The sequence below is a fragment of the Theropithecus gelada genome, chromosome 1 (genome assembly GCF_003255815.1).
Source record: "Theropithecus gelada isolate Dixy chromosome 1, Tgel_1.0, whole genome shotgun sequence".
Classification (NCBI taxonomy): domain Eukaryota; kingdom Metazoa; phylum Chordata; class Mammalia; order Primates; family Cercopithecidae; genus Theropithecus; species Theropithecus gelada.
This window is the reverse complement of record NC_037668.1, coordinates 24,262,806-24,285,901: the sequence shown is the minus strand read 5'-3', so window position 1 is coordinate 24,285,901 and position 23,096 is coordinate 24,262,806. Positions and strand designations below refer to the sequence as shown.

At 37.0% G+C, this 23,096-nt stretch overlaps 1 protein-coding gene across 1 annotated transcript; it reads left to right on the top strand.

Annotated features, from left to right (window-relative positions):
• Nucleotides 1-6,116: 6,116 nt before the first annotated feature.
• On the top strand, nt 6,117-17,317 carry LOC112620664 (olfactory receptor 6K3-like). Its single transcript, XM_025379453.1, has 3 exons — nt 6,117-6,147; nt 16,323-16,363; nt 16,421-17,317. The coding sequence occupies exons 1-3, from the start codon at nt 6,117-6,119 to the stop codon at nt 17,315-17,317; spliced, it is 969 nt and encodes a 322-aa protein (XP_025235238.1).
• The last annotated feature ends 5,779 nt before the right edge of the window (nt 17,318-23,096 follow it).

The following is a 23,096-nucleotide window of genomic DNA, read 5'->3' as shown; positions in this document are numbered from 1 at the left end:
TTGGTTTCATTTTCCCCGTCACTTTCAGGCAACCCTATCAGACGTAGATTTGGTCTTTTCACATAATCCCATACTTCTTGGCAGCTTTGTTCATTTCTTTTTCCTCTTTTTTCTCTAGACTTCTCTTCTAGCTTCATTTCATTCATTTGATCTTCAATTACTGATACTCTTTCTTCCAGTTGATTGAGTCGGTTACTGAAGCTTGTGCATTTGTCATGTATTTCTCGTGTCATGGTTTTTATCTCTGTCAGTTCGTTTATGGACTTTACTGCGTTGATTATTCTAGTTATCCATTCTTCTATTCTTTTTTCAAGATTTTTAGTTTCTTTGCACTGGTTACGTAGTTCCTCCATTAGCTCTGAGAAGTTTGATGGACTGAAGACTTCTCTCAACTTGTCAAAGTCATTCTCTGTCCGGCTTTGATTCATTGCCGGCGGTGAGCTGTGTTCCTTTGGAGGGGGAGATGCGCTCTTATTTTTTTAATTTCCAGCTTTTCTGCCCTGCTTTTCCCCCATCTTTGTGGTTTTATCTGTCTTTGGTCTTTGATGATCATGATGTACTGATGGGGTTTTGGTGTGGGTGTCCTTTCTGTTTGTTAGTTTTCCTTCTATCAGTCAGGACCCTCAGCTGTAGGTCTGTTGGAGATTGCTTGAGGTCTACTCCAGACCCTGTTTGCCTGGGTATCAGCAGCGGAGGCTGCAGAAGATAGAATATTGCTGAACAGCGAGTGTTCCTGTCTGATTCTTTCTCTGGAAGACTCGTCTCAGGGGTGTACCCTGCCATGTGAGATGTGGGGTGTCAGACTGCCCCTAGTGGGGGATGTCTCCCAGTTAGGCTACTCAGGGGTCAGAGACCCACTTGAGCAGGCAGTCTGTCTGTTCTCAGATCTCAACCTCCCTGCTGGGAGATCCACTGCTCTCTTCAAAGCTGTCAGATGGTGTCATTTACATCTGAAGAGGTTTCTGCTGCTTTTTGTATAGCTATGCCCTGTCCCCAGAGGTGGAGTCTACAGAGACAGGCAGGCCTCCTTGAGCTGCTGTGGGCTCCACCCAGTTCAAGCTTCCCTGGTGGCTTTGTTTACCTACTTAAGTCTCAGCAGTGGCAGGCACCCCTCCCACAGCCTTACTGCTGCCTTGCAGTTAGATCTCAGACTGCTGTGCTAGCAATGAGGGAGGCTCCGTGCGCGTGGGACCCTCCCAGCCAGGTGTGGGATATAATCTCCTGGTGTGCCATTTGCTAGGACCCTTGGTAAAGCATAGTATTAGGGTGGGAGTTACCCAATTTACCAGGTGTTGTGTCTCAGTTTCCCTTGGCTAGGAAAAGGGATTCCCTTCCCCCTTGCGCTTCCTAGGTGAGGTGATGCCTCGCCCTGCTTCAGCTCTCACTGGTTGGGCTGCACCCGTGGACCAGCACCGATTGTCTGGCACTCCCCAGTGAGATGAACCCAGTACCTCAGTTGAAAATGCAGAAATCACCCATCTTCTGTGTCACTTGTGCTGAGAGCTGGAGGCTGGAGCTGTTCCTATTCAGCCATCTTGCTCCTGTCTCATATTTCATTTTTAAGAATCTCAATTTGTTTACTTAATAAAGCCTCATCAGACGTTTAAAATAATCTTTTTAATCTAAAAAGAAAATTATAAATAAAGCAAGTCTTAAATCCTTTCAAATGTTTCAATACTGTGATCAATGAAGTAAGATTTCAACTTAAAATAGTAAGCTTAGTATCTTGATTAACTGGGTAATTTTTATTGACTATTAAATTTTACCTGAATGAAGTTAATTTTTAAAAGTCCAAGTTAATTTTTCAATTACAAATTTTAAATTATAGTTACAAAGTAGATCTGGTATTCAAATAGACAAATTATCTTAAATAATACAAACACAAAAAATATTAAATACATGCATATTTACTAACAAAAACATGAATAATAGATTTCAATCCTCTAAATAATTTTATCTTTGGCTCTAAAATTCTGGTGAGTTTTAAAGATGCTAACCCATGAAGGAAATAATTACATAACCCATTTTTACATTCATGCAACAAATATTTACTGAGGCTATTCCTCCAAGCACTGTTTTAGGTCCTTAAAATAGAACTGACAAAAAAATTCCCTGCCTTTTTGTAGCTTATGCTATAAGGAGGAGAGGTATTTTTAAAATTCACACTAAAAATAAGCAAGAAAATGTAACTATTACATGAAACTATGTATTCTGTAGAAAATGTAAAAGAAAATAGAACAAGATGATCTGGTGTCGATAGCAGGATAATAATTTTAGAACAGGTTGGTAAAGTTGAACCGTATTTAGAGGGCCACAATTGAACAAAGATTTGAGGAAAATGGACTTAGTCACAAGGAAGGTGTGTAAAAGTTAAAGAGAGAGGAAAGAAACACAAAACATGACTTCACAGTCCAAGACAGGTTTTCTTTGCATAAAACCTGAAAGGGGGGCCGATTTCGGTCAGGACTGCTTTCTCTTACTGACTAAGAGTATATGTTGGTTTTCAAGTGAAGAGCATATTACAAGCTTGGAATGTTTCTGTGTGAGGGAGAAGTTTTATGCTGGGGTTGGAATGTCTCTGGGAGGAGGGGAGGTTATCTTGGGGCTGACACCTTTCCGGCTGGAGGGGGATTATCTCGAGGCTGGCGTCTTCCTGGCCGGAGGAGGGCTATCTTGGGGCTAGCATGTCTCTGGTTGGGGAAGAGTTTGGAAGGTTTCTGGCTGGAGATGTTATGTACAGTTTATATTCATGCTGACCTCAGCCATTAGGCTGATGCTTTTTGGATTTAGGTGGTTTTTTAATAAGGTGAACTTTAGAATGAGGGACTTGTCCAAGATGGTGATGCTCCTGCTCTGTCAGGGAGAATAAGCCAGGCAGTACTAAAAGCTAGTGAAAAAGCCCTGAAGTGGGTGAGCCTCTGACCTGTTTAAGGAATCAGGAGACTGATATGGGGGAAATGGAATCAGGGACAGTTCTGAAAACCTGGAAAGGGGGTGGGGGGGGGGGGGGGGAAGATAGATTATGCAGAGCAAGCTTGTCCCACCTGCAGCCTGGAGGCCACATGTAGCCCAAAATAGCTTTGAATGTGGCCCAACACAAATTTGTAAACTTTCTTTAAAAATGAGATTTTGTGACACTTTTTTCATCTCATCAGCTCTTGTTAGTGTTAGTGTATTTTATGTGTGGTCCAAGACAATTCTTCTTCCAGTGTGGCCCAGGGAAGCCAAAAGATGGGACACTCTGATACAGAGACTTGAAGGTCATTACAAGATTTAGATTTTTCTAATTTACTCTGAGAATTGGGAAGTTATTGGAAAGTATGGAGCAGAGGAGAGACATCATCTGACATTGAGTTTAACAGAGTCAGGCACGCCTCTGTGTTGAGGAGACATTGAAGGGAGGCAAGTGGGGTAGCTGCAGTCCTTTGGGAGCTTCGGCAATAACCCTAGTGAGAGATGATGGTGGTTCAGATCAGGATAGTGGCAACGATGATGGAAAACTGTGGTCAGTCCAATTCTAGGTTCAGTTTGACAACAGAACAACAGAATTTCCTGATAGACTGCAAATTGACTGTGAGAGGGCAGTCAAGGATGACCAACTGGAATGGTGGAGTTGCCATTAAAAACATAGAGAATACTGACAGAGAATACTTCAGGAAGATGTTGGGAGAAAGGATACTAGAAGTTTAGTTTTGCATATTTTAAGTTTAACTGGACTGTTAGACATCTAATAAAAATGTTGAGTAGGCTGTTCCATAGTTGGATACTCAGGAGTGAAGGCTAGAATGGAAATACATGTGCAACTTTTTCATAGAATTTTACTACCATTGAGAAAAGAGAATTAGGGTAACAAGGGGCAAGTGGGATCACTAAAAACTTTGTTGGTTGTGATTCACAATAAATAATATACTTTAAATCATAATTTAGGACATACATACATTTACACATTCATATTCATACTTCTAATAGAAAAGTATTTTTATAAAGCAATGCTTACACTTACTCCATGCAATATTTTTCATCTTTTCTATTCTGTTATTTCCTATTCTATGTTATTAAAAACATTTTTGGAACTGATTTCACTCATTAACAGGTTGTAACCCTCAATTGATAAACAAAATGAGATTAGGTATTTCAACTAATTTAAATTAAGTTTAACCTAATTTAAATTACCTTTGAATAAAAATTTGATGCATGATTTATATTTTTAATTTTTTATTTATGGTTTCTAATTTTTATTATAATAATTGCATTATATTAAAAGCTAAGTTTTATTTTTAAAAGCATATGATAATTTTAAGGTGATGAAGAAGATATATACTCTCTGACAATGCTAAGATATCAAATAGTATAATCCTTTCTAAAGCAAATTAGCAATGTGAGTCAAAATAATTAATAAACATGAATATCCACTTAGAAGTAAGTGACAGATAAGACTTCATCAGTGCAGTAGAATTTAAACTGAAACTTGAAGATTGAGAAGGAATCAGCCAGAAAAACATGTAAGATAAGTCATTTGTGCAGATTCCCTGAGTTTAGAAATAGCTAGGTTCATTAAAGGAACCAAATGTAGGCATGTATAGATGGAACACAGTCATGAGATAAAGGCTGGAGGCAAAATATGTAGAATCTTATAGGTCATGCTTCGAGAAATTGGAGTTTAATCCAACCTACAAGTGAAGACATCAAAGAGATTAAGTAAGACATTACACTCTTAGAATAACATTCCTGGTGTGGTATGAATAGTAGATTGGACTTGGAACAAAACTGTGGAGGTGGGAAGGATGATTTAATATAATTTATCAGTTATATTTTGCTATATGACAAGCCACCCCAAAAGTTAATGGCTTAAAAGAGAACCTATATGTTTGTCTCAGAATTTCATGAGTTAGGAATTTGGGCTGGAATTAAATGGGTAGTTTCTCTAGTCCTGGTTCACTCATGTATCCAAGGTCAGCAACTGGTTGGTTAGAGCAGGCTGAACTGGGACAAGATTAGCTAAGACAATTCTATTCCCATTCATGTGGTGTTTTACTTTCCAGAAGTCTGATTCTGAGTGTGTTCACCCAGTTACCGTTTAGAGTGTTGAAACAATCTAAGTGTGCAGACAAAGTCTCTTGAAGCCTAGGCTCAGAACTGGCCCATAATCTCTTCTGTTATGGCCCAATCCAGTCACAAGGAGACATAGAGGAAGGGAAAGAGATTCTATCTTTTAATGGCAAGAGCTGCCAATTCACCTTGCAAGAAGCATGAACACAGGGAACAGTTAAGATTGTGTAATTTTCTTTGCAATATAGAGATTATTGGTATTTTCACATTATGCTAAAATCTTCCTTGGAACCACTAGAACTAATCATGTGCGTGTGGGCTAAAAGAGTAGGGTATGGTCTATGTTTACAACTGTGGCAAAAAGTATCTTGAGCTAAGTAAACAAATTAATTATAGCATTGCCTTTTATGTAATCAATGGTGTTGCAATGAATTATGTCTTCTTTCAGAAAAATGAACAGGTCTTGAAAAAATTAACTACCCTTTCAGAGGATAGAGAAGTAAAAATAAATAAATAAATAAATAAATTCTTAATTCTGTTGAAAGTAATTCTTCAAAAGAACGTGTATTCATATAACCTGTTGATTCTGGGCAAATCTATCAAATGAGGTTCATACTTTACTTATGACACACACTTATGATATAACAGACACGCAAAAGGACCTCAGCCAATGTCTTCAGATAAAGAGACTTAGGATGAAGGCTCTGGGGCTAGGAATAGAAATATGCAAAGCATGACCAGCCTGAGTCCTTGACTAACTCGCTTCAGAGGCTACAATGCATTGGTCCTACACAGAACCTGGTGTAGGAGGAGCAGCTTTCTTCGTGAGCCTGCTAGGTAAAGCCTTTACTTAGATGCTTGGAGTTCCTGACACTATGGAAAACTAATGAGAAAATATCAGAGAAGGAGGTTTCTATTAATTAAGCCATAGGGAAATAGAATTGCTGCTTTTCTCTAGTTATCAGGGGAAATACCCCAGTAGAGAAATCTCCCCAAGAAACCTTTAGAAACAGGTATAACAGTGCTTCCGGCTGAACAGAAAGGACTTAAATTTCATAAACCCAGGAATGGGTAGGGACCTCATTGTCTCTGCTAGAGGTAAGAGGAGAATGCACATGGGTTAAGATGTAGGCTTGTCATGGGTCAGGGAGAAAGTAAATTGCCAAATAGGTAGAGAGAAAAGAACATTTAACTAGTGATCTTTCTGTTGACTTAACAATATTTGGGGACATATTTGAGGCTGCATGGGTGGCAGAATAGAATTAGTCTTGGTGGAGGAGGGGAGGATAAACACAGGATTAGAAATCAGAGATAAGGTTTTATTTTTTTCTGGAGCATGACATATTGAATAATTGAGACTTTTTCAGTGGTCATAACATTGTTTCTCTGCTTTCATATCCTCAGAATTTTCTAAATTAATTATGATCCAGGAGGACACCATTGCACATACTGGTACCTTGTTTGAGCCAGATAAATATAAATCATCAGTATCATTAATAAGAGAGGTCAGATGTATCAGAAGAGTCTATTATTGAAAATCTTATGTCAGGATATTGACGCAAACAGAATACAGTCTCTATCCCAGATCAATTTTTTATGCTTACCTTCCTTTCTCTCAGTGGGATTGAGTGAGCTTATGTCTTTCCTTCCAAGTCTCCAACAGATAAACTTCTAATTATCATATTAATCTCTGAAGAGTAGAACACTGATTTGGCCAAAACACAGGTTCCCTGATTTTATTAAAAGGATTAGCATCAAACACTTTGAAGAAATACATAGGAATTCCAGAAACACAGTAAGACAGTAGCTCTGACTGCTTTAGAGGTCCTAATGATCTCAAATTTCTGGAATTAGTAGCAGCCATCTCTATGCTAATTTGAAAATTGAGATACTAATAAATCTTTTTACCTTTTTCTTTAATCTCTTCATCTGTGTAGGTCAGGGGCTCAGTAGAGTTGAGAGAGAGCATTGAGCTGCCAGGTGTAGGGGTAGTCCATTAGAGCAACAAGGAGACATGATGAAAGTTAGCAGTGAAGTCTTTAATCACTTATGGTGATAATGTGAGCAACAAGCTAAAACCGGAGAAGGTGCTACTCCTCTCTGTTCTATTTTCCCCCATGGACGTGTGCTCAGGTCAGGTGGATCAGTGCAGACTTGGGGATTGTTCCACTGCTGAGGGAGCCCCCAGAAATGCTTGCAGCAATTTTATGGATCTTGTGGTAAGGGAAGGAAGACAGCTAGAAGTGGAAAAGTACTGAGCTAAGTCAGAATAGGGCAACATGTCTTCAAGGTTTTCTCTTCTTGCCACCTCCCCCCGTGCACACCCATCAGAGCAGAGGTCTCAGCAGAGACACTTCAAGACGACATCAGCCAGCATCTTCAGATAAAGAGACTTAGAATGAAGGCTCTGGGGCTAGGAATAGAAATACACAAAAAACGTGACCAGCCAGGAGTTCCTGAGTCCTTGACTAACTCACTGCAGAGACTGCGACGCGGTCTTGCTTCTGCACCAAGTCTGGTGTGGGGAGAGAAGCTTTTCCCATAAGACTGCCAGGTTTCCCAAAGGCTTTAGCCTTTGTTGTTGCCTGGTTTTTTTTTTTTTTGGTTTTTTTTTTTTTTTTTTTTTTTTTTTTTTTTTTTTTTTTTTTTTTTTGTATTTTTAGTAGAGACGGGGTTTCACCGGGTTAACCAGGATGGTCTCGATCTCCTGACCTCGTGATCTGCCCGTCTCGGCCTCCCAAAGTGCTGGGATTACAGGCTTGAGCCACCGCGCCCGGCCCGTTGCCTGTTTTTAAGCCTGAAAATTCACACATAGGTTTTAACCAGGAGCTGGAACTCTTCAATTTGATTTTTTAGGACATGAGTGAGAAACATAGGCTACTTTAACATGGACCCGAGTCAGGTCAGATGCTGAGGTACTGTGAAAGCAACAGCACAACAATTAGTCTGAGGCAATAGTAGACCTAGACTATGATCGAGATCATTCCAAGTAAGATGATCAGGCTTGCCTGGAAGATTGAATGGAACTGAGTCCCAACAGTTATCAAGCAAGGAAAAGCTGTTCCAAAGCCCTCTAGGATCTACTTTAAAAGAACCAGAAGGCTTTCTCCTATTTCTATATGGATCTCTTTTACCTGCCTGGAGCATCAATTCGGAAACAGAGCAACTATGCCAATAAGCTGACTTAAAGGCCTCCCAGGATTCTAGCATTGTCATGACAATTGGGGTACACACACAAGAAGCATCCTTTCAGAGGACACATATGGTCCTCTGTAAACAAAGAGTTAACAATGTTAAGGAAAGCCACGCCGGGCATACATTAGGCGGGTAGTCAGGTTAGCAGGGTCCCCAATATAGCCTCCCATCATGGGGCTTCCTGTCCTGGTGTTTCCAGCTCAGTGTGAATAATGTAGTTGAATCTTTGGTTTTACTGCCCCACCTGGGGCAGTCAGTTTTAAATAGTTTTATTTGTCTGTGGCATTTGTCTATGAGTCTCACAAGTGTGGACGACATCCGCAGTAATTTTTTGTGGAATGTGTAGAAACTGACACCATCCTCTGATATCTCACAGTCAGCGTTATCAGTTCTCAGCAGCTTGGAAAGGCAGCACAGGGTAGGATTTTTGGTTCATTTTTCTTTTTACTTATTTGTTTCATTCTTTTTTAGAAAAAAGGAAAACTTTTAAGAGCAAGCCTGTAAAAAAGATTATCAGTATCTTTCCATTTCCCCATGTTTCCTCAGGTGCCAGGTTTTAGTTTATTGTTATCAATATGTCTCATAAGTAACCAAAATATTATATTTTAAAAATAATTATTGCTTATTTTTTATGTGTTATGGAGCATGGAGAATCCATCCTATGGCTCATGATTGGGCTCCTTGATGTGCAGCTTTGGTGGAAAATTGGGGGCATTATCAGAAGCGATGTGCTCAGGAAAAAATGAACAGAAAGCACATGTGTTTTTCTAGGACCTGGATGGTGTGGCCTGGGTCAGTGGAATGCACAGGGATGACTAGGTCAAACCCAGAGAAAGTGACTGCTGTTGTCAGGATCTGAGAACCCCTCTGAATGGGATGATGTTACTTACATGCCAAGAACGTCCTGGCCCATTGGCTTTGACCTCTGTCCATGGGCAGTGCGGTTAGCCTTAGTCAGGTTTTGACAAGCAGACCAGTTTTTCGTGCTGTTTTTGAGACTTCTGATGGCAGCGGCAGTCCATACATGTGGGCCCAATCTAAGATGGTTCCTGAATATTTATGGGCCATCCTCTTGTGGATCAAGGAGGTGATCAACCACATATCAGCTTGCTGTGGGGCAGAGGACAGTTTGCGCTGTGTGCTTAATTGACAAGTGCAGTCTGCTCATTGGTCGTGTTATCCTTGTTAGCACGGGGGCCTCTCTGGTCAGAATCCACATGGGTAACAAAAAGTAGGAACAGAACTGATTTCTATCTAAATATCTTATCCTCACAGTGGGGCTTCTATATATCAGTACTAGGCTTCCCACTGGCTCCAACAAATGGCCAGGCTAATAGCTAATGTTCATGTATCAGGTAGGTTTATAGTTTTCCATATGCCTTGCTAAAATGACCTAAAGTGCAGCAATTTCAGAACATGGGGGCAAAGACATGCAGAGGCGTACATAGACTACACATTAGTACTGATAATACATTTAATAGTAGGGATAATAACAGTGAAGATTTATAGGGGCCTGATGGAACCCACTCATAGTTGAGCTTGGGCAAGGGTACCAGTGGTGGTGACCTCAAAACAGAAAGCATTGTATGTTTTATCCTCATTTTGTTGCCAGTGAGACACACAGTCACCTGTGAATGGGTAGCTAAAAAGTTTAAGATGTACAATTTTCTTTTATTTCCCTTTTGAGTGTTAACCTTGGTTTAGAGTCTTTAGTCCCCTATGTACAGAAGGACATTGTTCAAACTCCTAGTTTTGTTTAATTTTGAAAACTGAGATATCTGGGCAAGTCAATGAGGTCTTCTAACCTATCCCTAGACCCACAGGGAGGGGCAGAGAGAGATCCCTTATCACTTACAGAGGCTGGTCCATCAGGATTTGGTGATGAGTTTTCTGGGGCAGGAGCAGGAGTTAGAGAACAAGGAGGAGCAGCAGGTCGAGGTGGACTGTTATTATTATTATTATTTTTTTGACCAGGACTTATAGAGGCTGCAAAGGGCAGGCTAGTTTCATCCCAGTTTCCTTAGCTTTCTCCTGGCCCCTCTGTTTGGTCTTTAACAAACAGGAGCTAAAGGAAAGAACTAAAGTTCTCCTTCAGAACAAATAGTTTATATAAACAATATGCTAGCAACCTCCGAGAATGTCCCATTGCTTCTACTAGCATGTTCCCAGTCTCACTGGCATGCTTAGAGAAGTTCCCCTTGGGATTCATTGGCACCTCCCAAGAGTCAATGGCAAAGTGCCCTGCAGGACCCTCAGACTTTTGCAAACAATCTGGTAGCATCTCTCTACAATGTCCTGCAGACTCTTCTACCACCTCCCTACAGTACCCCATAGGATCTTCATGCTTTTTGCTTTTGCAGAATGGGATTGTTCTTAATTACTTACCCCGCTTACTGCCCCAATTTGTCAGGACCTCAACTGAGCTGAGAGAGAAAGAAAGAGACAGAGGGAGAAAGACTGGAGTTGAACTGCCAGGAGTAGCTGATTAAAAGAACAAAGAGCCAAAATGAAAGTAACAGTGAATCCTTTAATCATTTACTTTGATAGTATGAACAAAAGCCTAAACCCCTCCAAAATAAACGCTGATTCGCCTGTTTCATTTCTCCCATGAAAGGAAGGTTGAGAGTCAGGTGGATCAGTGCAGATTTGAGGGTCATCTTACTGTATAGAGACAGTAGATACACTGCACATAATCATGTAACGATCACCAAAATCAAGACAAGGAAAAAGTCCACTCCTTGCAGCCTCTCCTCCAAATTTCTTAATTGTGCCATTCATAATTGATATTTCCTTGGACAAGACCCTCTGGCATGGCAATCATTATCTGGTTCTGTTCCTATGCTTTTGCCTGTTACAGAATATTATATAAATGAATCATACAGTATGTAGCCTTTGACGTTGACTTCTTGCACTTACATAGTTAAGATTCATCCATGTTGCTGTGTGTACCAGCAGTCATTAATTTTTATTGCTGAGTAGTATTCTGTTTATTACATGTGTTTATCACTTTTTAAAATCCATTTACCACCATTTAGGTTGTTTCCAGTTTTACAAATAAAGCCACTATAAGTATTTGATTACAGGTTTTGGAGTGAACATAAGCTTTTATTTCTCTTGGGTAAATGCCCAGTGGTGTTATCGCAGGATTAATCGTAAGTGTATGTTTAACTTCACAAGAAACTGCTAACCTCTTTTCCACAGTGGTTGTAACATTTTGCATTCCCACAAACAATGTATGGAAGATCAAGTCGCTCCACATTCTGCCCAGGACTTAACATTGTTAGGTATTTTTTTTCCTTTTTAAAAAAAATTGCAATAGTTATTTTTATTGATGAGTACTGATACTGTATCTCATTGTGGTTTTAACTTACATTTCTCTAATGACCAGTGATGTTGATGTTGAGCATATGTTTATGGACTAATTTGACACCTGAAAGTTTTCTTTGGTGAGATATCTGTTCAAATAGATGGCTAATTTCTTTTAAAAAAGTGTTGTTGGCTTTCTTCTCGTTGGGTTTTGAGGTCTGAGGTATTCTAGATGTTTTCTGTCAGATTTTTTTTTTTTTTGGCAAATAAATTCTCCTGTCAGTAACTCAAAATAAAAACACAAACAGAAACAAAAATAAAGTACTGAGATTTTGATTTAAGTTGCATTGAATGACTAGCCTTGGGGAATTGGTATCTTCACAATATAAAGTCTTCCTACCCATCAACACAGCATCTTTTCACTTATTTAAGTCTTCTTTGATTTCTTTTATCAGTGTTTTACAGGGTACAGCATATTGACTCTGCAATATATTTTGAGAGATTTATAACTATTTTATTTTTTATGTTATTTTGAATCATATTTAAAATTGTATGTCCCAATTGTTCATTCTTAGCATATATAATATATACAGTAATTGATTTTTTATGTATTGGCCTTTTATCCACTAACCTTGTTTTTCTACCTCAAGTCATCTGTGCTCTAATCCATTCTACATAATGCAACCATACTCGCTTTTCAAAATCTAAAGCTTTGTCAAGTAAATTTAATTCTCTGTTTAAAATTATTCAGTGGTTTCCTTATTTCTGGCAGGGTAAAGTCTCATTCTGTCAAGATGGAAGTTACTACTTCCTTCAAGATAAGCTTTTTGCTGATTTCTCCAGCTTTACCTACAGCATCATCATCATATTCTCTCTGACACTCTCTCTCTCTCTCTCTCTCTCTCTCTCTCCCCGCCTGTTCTACCCAGAGGCAATGAGTTTAATTTCTGGTATGCATCAGGCTATTTTTGTGGATTTAAAAAAAATTTATACTTGTTATTCTTTCTGAAACACACCTCTTCATAGCTGCAAGCTTTTTGCCAGTCTCCCTTCTACATAAACTTCAGACAATGTGCCAGTCACTGTTCTAAGCATTCTGCCTGTATAAACTGATGTAATTCTACAGCAACTATGCAAATTTACTGTTTTTATTATCTCCATTTTACAGATGAGGAAACTGAGAGTATAGTTTATACAAATGCCCTAAAATCACAAGTGCAATAAGAAGTGTTAGAGCCATGATTCAGATCCATGCAGCCTATAACCAAATTCCATGTTCTTAAATACTAACTTATTTTAGTCCAGTTTCTACTCTGAACTGCCTCTAAATTATGTGCTCAATAAATTGTTCCCATTTAAATGAATCAACCCACTCTCATGTGCCTTCCTCTCTCATATTTCACTGAAAATTATTTGGATATAGTTAGCAGCAATTCCCAAATCACTTCATCTAAAAATATTCTTATATTTCAACCTCTGCATCACTTGAATAATCTTCAGAATTTGAAACTGTCACGTACTACTTTCTTCCTTAAATTTTCTACCTTTCTGGTGCACCTTTGCCAGTTAGCTTTTCATGATCCTTTTCCCCATTTCTTCGTAGAGACTGGTGTTTTCCCGGGCCACAATTTTCTGTCACTTTACTTTCTACTTTTCTTATATACTTTCCCTGGATACCTTTATCCATATTGAGTTGCCACTGATATCTTATATGTGGGTAACTTCTAAATACTTATCACTGATGCAGACATCATTCTGAACTTTACACCTTCTACTTGATGGCCTATAGAATATCTTCCTTTTAAGATCCCATTGGTACTCCAAAGTTCAGCCACTCTAAACCTATCTCTTCACTTTACTCCAAATCTCCTCCTCCTCCAAAATTCTCCGATTTTTATTAATTTTAATTCGTGGTTGCAATATTTCTTTATTTTTAATGTTTTATTTGGTTGTTTATTCTCAAAGCCCAGTAAAGTATAAATGACACACAATAGGAAATAATAAATATAAATAAATAAACTAGTAATAACTTATAATTGAAAAATTGGTTTTTATAAGTAGGCCACTCAATTGCCTGTATAGTATTTTAGCATTTAAGGCCGTTGTCTGTTATCTATAGGCTTCCTCTCATTTTCAATAGGAAAAGTAAGCATAGTTTATTCTTAGAATCATCTTTTAAACTTAAAACTAAAATCAGATCATGTGTGTATATATATATATACACACACACACATTCTTTTTTCTATAATATAATCCAATGTATAAAATAAGAGGAATATATGTCAAAACATCTTGTGCATGATGAATACATATAATTCTATCAATTTAAAATAAAATAAGATAAATATATGTATAAGATAATTACATACTAAGAGAAAGTATAAAAATTCATTCTGCTGTGCCTTTGAATATACTCTATTTCAAAACTTGCTTTTTAGATTTTAGATTTTTATTTTTTTACTTTGTTATGGATTTTCTCTGCTCATAAAGTAATAAAAGTAAATTATTTTCTCCTTAATCAATGTTTAAATTAAACTGGGCTCCAAACGATCTCAAGGTTTGTTTATTTTTGGTTTAGTTTGTTTACATTTTTGTTTTGTCTTGTTTTGTTTCACTTTTCTGCTTTATGTTTAATCTCTCTTCTCTAGCTAGTACTTTCCTCAGAGAAAAGTCAAAAGAATTTTTCTTGTCGGTATCCACTCTGCATCAACAGATTTAAGGTCTAACTCTGACTGTCAATACTCGAATTATTATTTATTGACAAGCTACCTTATAATATAGCAAAAACCTGTTTTTATTTGGTGTTCAGATCAATTTCTTTTTTTTTTCTCAGTAAATTCATCAATGATAACCAGTTCGGAGTAAGTGGAACCTGCTAATTTTCTAGCATCCAGCATCCACATTCACAAATTCAGAATTCTATCTTTAAAATAATAAGGATATGGAAAAACATGTGAATTGACTGTTGGATTGATCAACTTTCTCATAAACTTTTTTAGCAACATGTTTTATATTCTGCATAATATCAAAGAGCTACGACACATGGGAGTTTTGGTAGGCTGGCACTACAAGAGAAAAGCTGAAGTTCACCGTGAAAGATTATTTACCAAAGTGAAGCAGTTAAGAGAAGCAGAAAGGGATAGATAGATAGATAGATAGATAGATAGATAGATAGATAGATAGACAGATAGACAGATAGATAGATAGATAGATACATACATACATACATAGATATCCTTGTGCCAGATGTTCCATAAACAACAAATAAATCAACAAATAAATCAATCAATGACAATATTTGTAGAGCAGTAATATTTTTGTTTGCAACAATCTTCCTTTATGAAAATCTGAAGGATGCGCATATATAAAGACAATCAAAATGTCCTAATTCTCTGTAAGCACTTGATTTTCTAGAAGCTGCCAAAGTAATACTTGTTAAACTTCGTTAATGTAAACCAGTTCTTGATAGAATGTGTTCAAGATGTATATTTTGCTCTGTAATGAGATGTCTGACAAATACCAAAATGTACCAAATAATTTTATTTCCCTGATCTATGTTTCAAATGCCTTGTTTTAATTTGAAACTTCAAATATTATTTCTCACTAAAATAACATGAAGTTTTAAATTCATGATTTATAAACAATGTTTAAAATAGTATTCGCTAAGGAAAAATATTTGCTGTCTTCATGGAGAAATGCTGATATACAGCATAAGCAAATGTTCTTGTCTGAGGAGTTAATTTTTAAATGGTTCCACATTACCCCGAAGGAGATATTATTTTTTCAAACTTCCTTTGTGTTCTAAATCTCTCTCCTTAAATAATTTTTGATCCATCTGTTAGGCTAGCTTCTGAATTGCCTGGACAATAAGTCCTGGGTGCAACTGATGAGTTTCTTTGCACTATTTCTTTATAGTTTATGCCACTTTTGAGGGACATGGTATCAAGAGACCTAAATTGTGCTAGAATCTCACATTTTGGCCTCTGCCTTCTTACAGTGATGGTCTTTGTCAGGATATAAGCAATCTGAATCCTGTGACTTAGATACTTATAAAAAAACCTCTGCCTCTTTTCAGTATTTGTCATGGACAGACACTTAACCTGACTGACAAGATACCAAATCTTCCACTGCCAAATTTCTCACTGATCCCTTCTTTCTGTTCTGGTCAGTTTCTAGTAGCTTAATTCTTTTCTGCTGCTGAGAATACAGTTTCCTACCAAGGCTTTACCTTCATATTTGTGCCTCAAAACTTTACCATCTTTTCTAGACACACTCAGTGTCAGTCTGTGGTGCAATAAAGGAGCAGAATACTAAAAACTAAAAATATTCAGGAAAATGGAGAATACAGCTTTACAATAATTATATATAGAGAAAGATAATTAAAAGTTTTGTCTAATCTATATCTAAGAACCATTAGAAAATTTATATGGTATAGGATTCAAAACAATTTGGGGAATTATTATAAAAGATTATTAACACCCCTGTATATTTATTTTAGTTTATATAGTTTATAAATGTGACATTCTTAATGTCTTGTTTCCTTATTATTTGTATCCTTCTTTTGAATGTAAGCTTCTTGAATGTAGAGATTATTTTCCTTACTGTTGAATTCGACAAACCCACAGCTGTGTTTGGTACGTAGTAGGCACTAAATGAATATCTGTTTAATTCATAAATAAAGAGAAGTACATGATCCACCTAAAGCATATTTTTCATTTGACTTTTATATGAGCTAACACATCTGACTTTGTCAATTTCTTCTAGGAAATGAGCTGTCTTTCTATCCATAGCTGTTAGGGTTGCTGAGACTATGGTGAGGATTAACCAAACTACTACAGTAACGGAGTTTCTCTTCACTGGATTCCCACAGTTTGAAGATGGTAGCCTCCTCTTCTTCATTCCGTTGTTTGTTATCTACATATTCATTGTCATTGGGAATCTTACTGTTTTTTTTGCAGTCAAGATGGATACCCGTCTCCACAACCCCATGTATAATTTTATCAGCATTTTCTCATTTCTGGAGATCTGGTACACAACTGCCACAATTCCCAAGATGCTCTCCAACCTCATCAGTAGGCAGAGGACCATCTCCATGATTGGCTGCCTCTTGCAGATGTACTTCTTCCATTCACTGGGAAATTCAGAGGGGATTTTGTTGACCACCATGGCCATTGACAGGTACATTGCCATCTGTAACCCTCTCCGCTACCCAACCATCATGACCCCCAGGCTCTGTGCTCAGCTCTCTGCAGGGTCCTGCATCTTTGGCTTTCTTGTGTTGCTCCCAGAGATTGCATGGATTTCCACACTGCCCTTCTGTGGACCCAACCAGATCTACCAGATCTTCTGTGATTTTGAACCTGTGCTGCGCTTGGCCTGTACAGACACGTCCATGATTCTGATTGAGGATGTGATCCATGCTGTGGCCATGATATTCTCTGTCCTGATTATTGCCCTTTCTTATATCAGAATCATCACTGTGATCCTGAGGATTCCATCTGTTGAAGGCCGCCAGAAGGCCTTTTCTACATGTGCAGCACATCTTGGTGTCTTTCTGATGTTCTATGGCAGTGTGTCCCTCATGTACCTGCGTTTCTCTGCCACTTTCCCACCGATTTTGGACACAGCTATTGCACTGATGTTTGCAGTTCTTGCTCCCTTTTTCAATCCTATCATCTATAGTTTTAGAAATAAGGACATGAAGATTGCAATTAAAAAGCTTTTCTGCCCTAAGAAGACGGTAAATTTATCTTCAGATCAACGCTAGCTCATAGGCACCTTTCACTGTGAATGCTACTCTAACCCAATAAACCATATAAATAACATATAATTCATTCACTGTCACACTGATATTTTGTGTCTCTTTATCACTGTTCTTCCCATGTACATGTATATCCTGCTTTCACATGTCAAATTAAGATAGCATGGACCACCTGTCTAGACTTATACAGGTAGGTAAAAAATAGAAAGGAAATATGAAGTAAAGTCATTAAACATAATTAATATATTTTATGAACATTAATTTATTATTGGTAATAAACATTTTATGTAAATGCTTATTATATTACATAAGCGTTAATAACAACTATGAATTTATAAAACATAGTAGTTAAAAGAATCAGATCTGTAGAAGACGTTAAGGTTTGTATTTCAGTGATGCCACATATTGCTTTGTGACTTTGAACAAGTTGATAATTAATGTGTCTGCATCTTAGTTTTATCATCTATTGGTATAAAAGTAATATATTTTAAAAGTAGGACTTCAAATGCTAATATGAATATTAAATGAGTTACTCCATGCAAGTGCTTAGAATATGCATAACACAGAGCATGTGCAAAGTGTTATCTGTTAATATCATTTGCAACTAATTACTATATTTTGTTATTGATGCTTTAAAGAAATCTTTAGTAAAGAGTGATATATTAAAAACAAAAACTCATACTTAGGAATACTTAGCTATGATTATTATTTATAGTATATTTGTTGTTATTATTTATCTGGAGCTGAGTTGAATTCAAACTTCATTTACTTTGACTGCTTTGGTTGAATAAAATTATTTGGTTAAAAGTAGTCTCCAGCACATTCTGAAGTGATAGATAACAAAAATATATAGCATTTGAACTACATTACTCTTGTTTTCACTTTTGCTGCCTTTAAAATGTCTATACATTGCCACTAGAAATTAATTATCTAAAATTCAGTTTAGATTTGTATATTAAGATAACAGTTTAAACACACATATTTAAATTTTCTTCCTCAAAAAATTCAATGGAAATAAAACAGTCAGGACTAGATGAGCTGTTAGATGACCTAAGCACTGAAAAGTGTAAGGATATAGTAATGTACATTAAAATATGTATGAGGTTACCTAAAGATCTTCATGATAGCTATGTAAATACTCTGAAATATTGTACATCACTTTCTTTTTTTATAGGAAAGAAAATAATTTCTATTTATGTCAAAAGTACCAGTTGGTTCTGTTTATTGGACAGTCCAGGAATGAACAAAAATATATATTGAAAAATTAACAGCAAAAAACAAAAATCAAAATTCAATTAAACCAAAACATTATCTATCCTAGGGAAAAAAGAGTTCCTTCAATTGACCCCCAAAGTTAAAACACTTCCTCAGGTATGAGTACATGAGACCCAACTGAGGAAAATACTTATCTGCCCGGTGTTGGACAAGAAAATAGGGGAGGAGAGCCTAGATGTTAACTGGATGAAATTCTACATAAAACTGATAGAAAAAAAATAATTAAAGCTTGAAAAAACAGAAATTGAGAACCATACTCTCCTTGGGAAATCTGGATAGAGAGAATGGAACCAAAGTACATGTGAAATTTCCTAGTCACAATGGAGTTATCCCCTGAGCTGTGTTCAGAGAAGGGCATGAAAAGTAAATCTTAAATTTACAAGCCAGAGAAGTGAGGAACTACCCAGGTAAACTGAGGCTACTAAAGCAAAATGAAAAAGCACAACTTTTTAGCACAATAGCAATAATCTATAACTAATATTGAACTTCGTGGCAGATATTTCCGTATTTGCTGTGCACAATTAGATATTTGACATCTTGTTTTTTTTGTATCCAAATATATCCTCTCCTCTCTCTTTCACACACAAACACAGATTGTCTTCTTTAAAAAAAAAATTTAGTTTTGCCATATACCATATGTATTAAAATCATTAATTTTGTCAAATGCATAGCCCGATAAGTAGTTGGATTACTATAGTTAAAGAGAGAGAGACTGAGAGAGACAGAGAGGTTTGGGAATTGAAAGTCAATGCTCTTCCATTACATAAACTAACTCTAATACACAAACCATTAAAATGTTTCCTATTTAAAATTTTGATGAGATTTGTGAAGATAGCTGTCAGAAAAAAATGTTGGCAAATGAAAAATACAAAATTTAAAATACAATGGAGATATTGAAGAATATATTAAATACTACAGAAAATTAAATTAATGATTTGTAAGATTGCCTAGAAGATATGTCTCAGAATTTAGAGAAGCCACATAAAGAGCCAAATATTACATGCAAAGAGGAAAAGACATATATGGATAATGCATTAATAGATACTACAGAGCAAAATGTGATTATGGGAATTCTAGAAAAAAACAAACAAAACAGAGGAGATAATAATTAAAATTAAGGGAAAATATTTCTGAGCTTGAGAATGCTTGAGTCATGGGATCAAAAGAGATTGTTTTATATTATACAAAATCATTGGAAACACAATGTGGTCTGTTGACATTTTTGAATTTAAAAAAACTACAAGTTAGATAACCAAAATAGGCTCCCAAATCATAAGAAGAAAAGTTAGACAAAACTCAGAAAGTATGTCTTCCTATCTGAGAACTTGATATGTATTTCCAGAAGAAGATGACATGATAAAAGTAATTAACTTTGAAAAAAATGAGAACTTTGCGATTTCAACAGATCGGTGGATGAAGCACATGATATAAATAATACTCTTGTAGAAAAGATGAGATATTGATCTTCAATAGAGAAGTCAGCAGAACCAGTGTGAGTTGTTCAAGGTAGGAAAGACCCATACATACTCACGGCATGAGAAAAACAAAAATAGACATGGTTTCCTCACTTTCTTCAGTACTGGCACTAAATCCCCAGTGACATGTTTATTATGAAATGGCCTTATTGTCTGTAAAATAGCTTTTCAAGATGATCTTCTGGTGTCAGTATATTTTCTTCAAGGCTTTCCAAATCTGTGTGTTCATGTAAGAAGGCCAGGACCATGTCAAAACTGCCCTTTGCCTAGTACACTGGTAGCCTCAAGAACAGCTGAGACAATCATGAAAGTGCTGGAGAAAGAAGCTTACACATTGGGAAAATGAGTACAATCAGAAAAAAAAAAAAAAAAATATATATATATATATATATATATTTATTGACAACTTTGATCTGAAAATCTAACAAAAGGAGAGTAAGAGGGGAAACTTTCTGTTAATTAACCCCATGAGAGAAGGTGATTCACTTCAGTGCAGTGGAGGGGAGGAATCCTCCATAGAGCCCAGTTCCGCTTCCTGTTATTCCCTGGATGCCCTGTGGAAACTACAAATCCCTTTTTGAAGAGGCTGAAGCAATATCAAGGATGCAGAGACCCAGACAGACTGAAGAGTCCCTGTATCTTCGGAAAGGTGGGTGTAGATGACTCAGTCATAAAGAGATCGAATTCACTCACCATGCATAATCATCATCATAATCGTCATTTCATAACCTGAAGACCTTATTATTAAAGAATTTAGAACTTTGAATAAGGGTGGAAGGCAAAGGTATTTACAGGAGGAAGCTCTATTCAGTGTGGTTCTGGGCATGGAACAGCATGCCACATTTATAATGCCATTTTGTGAGAGATCATCTAGTCAAGACTTGATTGGGGCTTTCATTAGAACTGAATTGTCATACTTCCCTTTTCAAACAGTCCCCAATTTTCTTTGTTCACTTATTCATGGCTGTCTTGTGCACTTAATTAGAATTGTACCAAGTGGCTGAGTTTCAAGTTAATTTATTTGATACCTACCATCTCTACATATTAACTGTTGTAGTCACTATGTTGTAGTCACTATGAGGGATAAAAGACATTCACTGTCCTGAAGGAGAGACCCATATTCTAGAGAAGGTAAACAAGTAAGTTGATGATGGATCCTGACGAACGCTTCAATACAGCATAATGGCATTCAACACTTCCAAGTGTTTCCTATATTCCTGACACTAAGGTTTTAAAATACATTTACACATATTGGTAGAGGCAGTCAACTGTATGTAGGTTAGAGTGTGTCTCTAGAGATACAGTGCATAGATTTAAACTCTGACTTTGCCCTTCATTAACAGAATTTCTGGACAAAGAACTTAACCTGTTTGTGCCTAAGTTTTCTCCTCTGTAAAATGGGGATAATCATTACTCCTCATTGGAGCATTAAAAGCATGAGGTGAAAACTATATGCAATGTGCTTGGAATAGTACCGGCATTAGCGAGGCAATAATACTGTATACTATACTATACAATTCTATTGTTATTATAAAATGTTTAGTCATTCTCAGGACCTCATTGACCCGTGTTAATATTTTCTCAGTTTTACAAATGAGATATTAAAGGCATAGAGAAGCTAAGTAACTTCATGTTAAGTCACAGAGCTGGTAAGCCATAAAGAGAATTTAAATGATAGCAATTTTTCCTCTGGCATCTAGACTTTTAACCAGCAGTATATATTGCGTTTGTGTGAGGAGAGGGTGCAAAGGAGGGAGGGGTATGTTACTTTAAAGTCAGAGGAAGTAGTGCAAACAGGAGGGACCTGTGATTTTAGAGAGCAACATGAACAATGGGATTGCAGGGGAGAGAGGAGTGGGAGAATGTTAGCAGGTGAAGCTACAGAGAGTTAGGAGTCAGATAGTTGGTGTGAAGCTTATGAAAGAGAGATTGGTTAGAGAAAAAACATTTAGAAGTATTAGTAGTTAAATCCTGTAAGTGGATGAGATCACTAAGGAGCATATAAAACTATAAGAGGTTGAAGTGGATGATAGGAACCTGTGGAAAATAAGCTCTTGGGAAAGAGTTTAAGAAAGACAACAAAAACTAATATAAGAGAGAAGAGGCAGAATGAGACAGAAAATACAAATAAAAATAAATAAAACAAAAGCAAAAGTCAAAGCTAGAACTGCCTTTAAAGCCATCTGGGCATCACGTCCCTTGAGAATGGAGTCGTGGAAACAGAGGACTAAAGTCTCAAGCAGGAGTAAGGAAAAGTGTCAAGTGCCAGAGAGGACTGGATAGTTTCCATTAGTAATTAGCAGGACACTGATGAATGTGATCAGAATAGTATCAGTATAATGCTCAGGAGGAAGCACACAGCAGTGTTAAAGGAGAATAACAAATGCAGTGAGGTAGACTGTATCACTCTTTCCAGAAGTTGCCTGTCAAACACTGTCCAAATCTTTCTGCAAGTATTTACTAAATCCTACAGCATCCTTATTAGATGGGTACTATTTTTAATCCCATTTTGCAAGTGAGTACCTGAGACTCTGAGATATTACGTAATTTTCCAAAAGACATATAGGTAACAATAGACTTAGGATTTCAATATAAACTTCAGGTTTACATTGTAACACCTTAGAATAGAGATTTCATGGTACTGGTACCAAAACAGAGATATAGACCAGTGGAACGGAACAGAGTTCTCAGAAATAATACCACACATCTACAGCCATCTGATCTTTGACAAACCTGAGAGAAACAAGAAATGGGGAAAGGATTCCCTATTTAATAAATGGTGCTGGGAAAATTGGCTAGCCATAAGTAGAAAGCTGAAACTGGATCCTTTCCTTACTCCTTATACAAAAATTAATTCAAGATGGATTAGAGACTTAAATGTTAGACCTAATACCATAAAAACCCTAGAGGAAAACCTAGGTAGTACCATTCAGGACATAGGCATGGGCAAAGACTTCATGTCTAAAACACCAAAAGCAACAGCAGCACAAGCCAAAATTGACAAATGGGATCTCATTAAACTAAAGAGCTTCTGC

What these genes read in the sequence shown, in the direction of transcription:
- LOC112620664 (XM_025379453.1), top strand. Translation starts at nt 6,117, where the DNA reads ATGGGTAGGGACCTCATTGTCTCTGCTAGAG. An exon ending in CCTCATTGTCTCTGCTAGAG is followed by an intron (nt 6,148 to 16,322) that starts GTAAGAGGAGAA and finishes CTAGGAAATGAG; the next exon opens with CTGTCTTTCTATCCATAGCT. An exon ending in TTAGGGTTGCTGAGACTATG is followed by an intron (nt 16,364 to 16,420) that starts GTGAGGATTAAC and finishes GGATTCCCACAG; the next exon opens with TTTGAAGATGGTAGCCTCCT.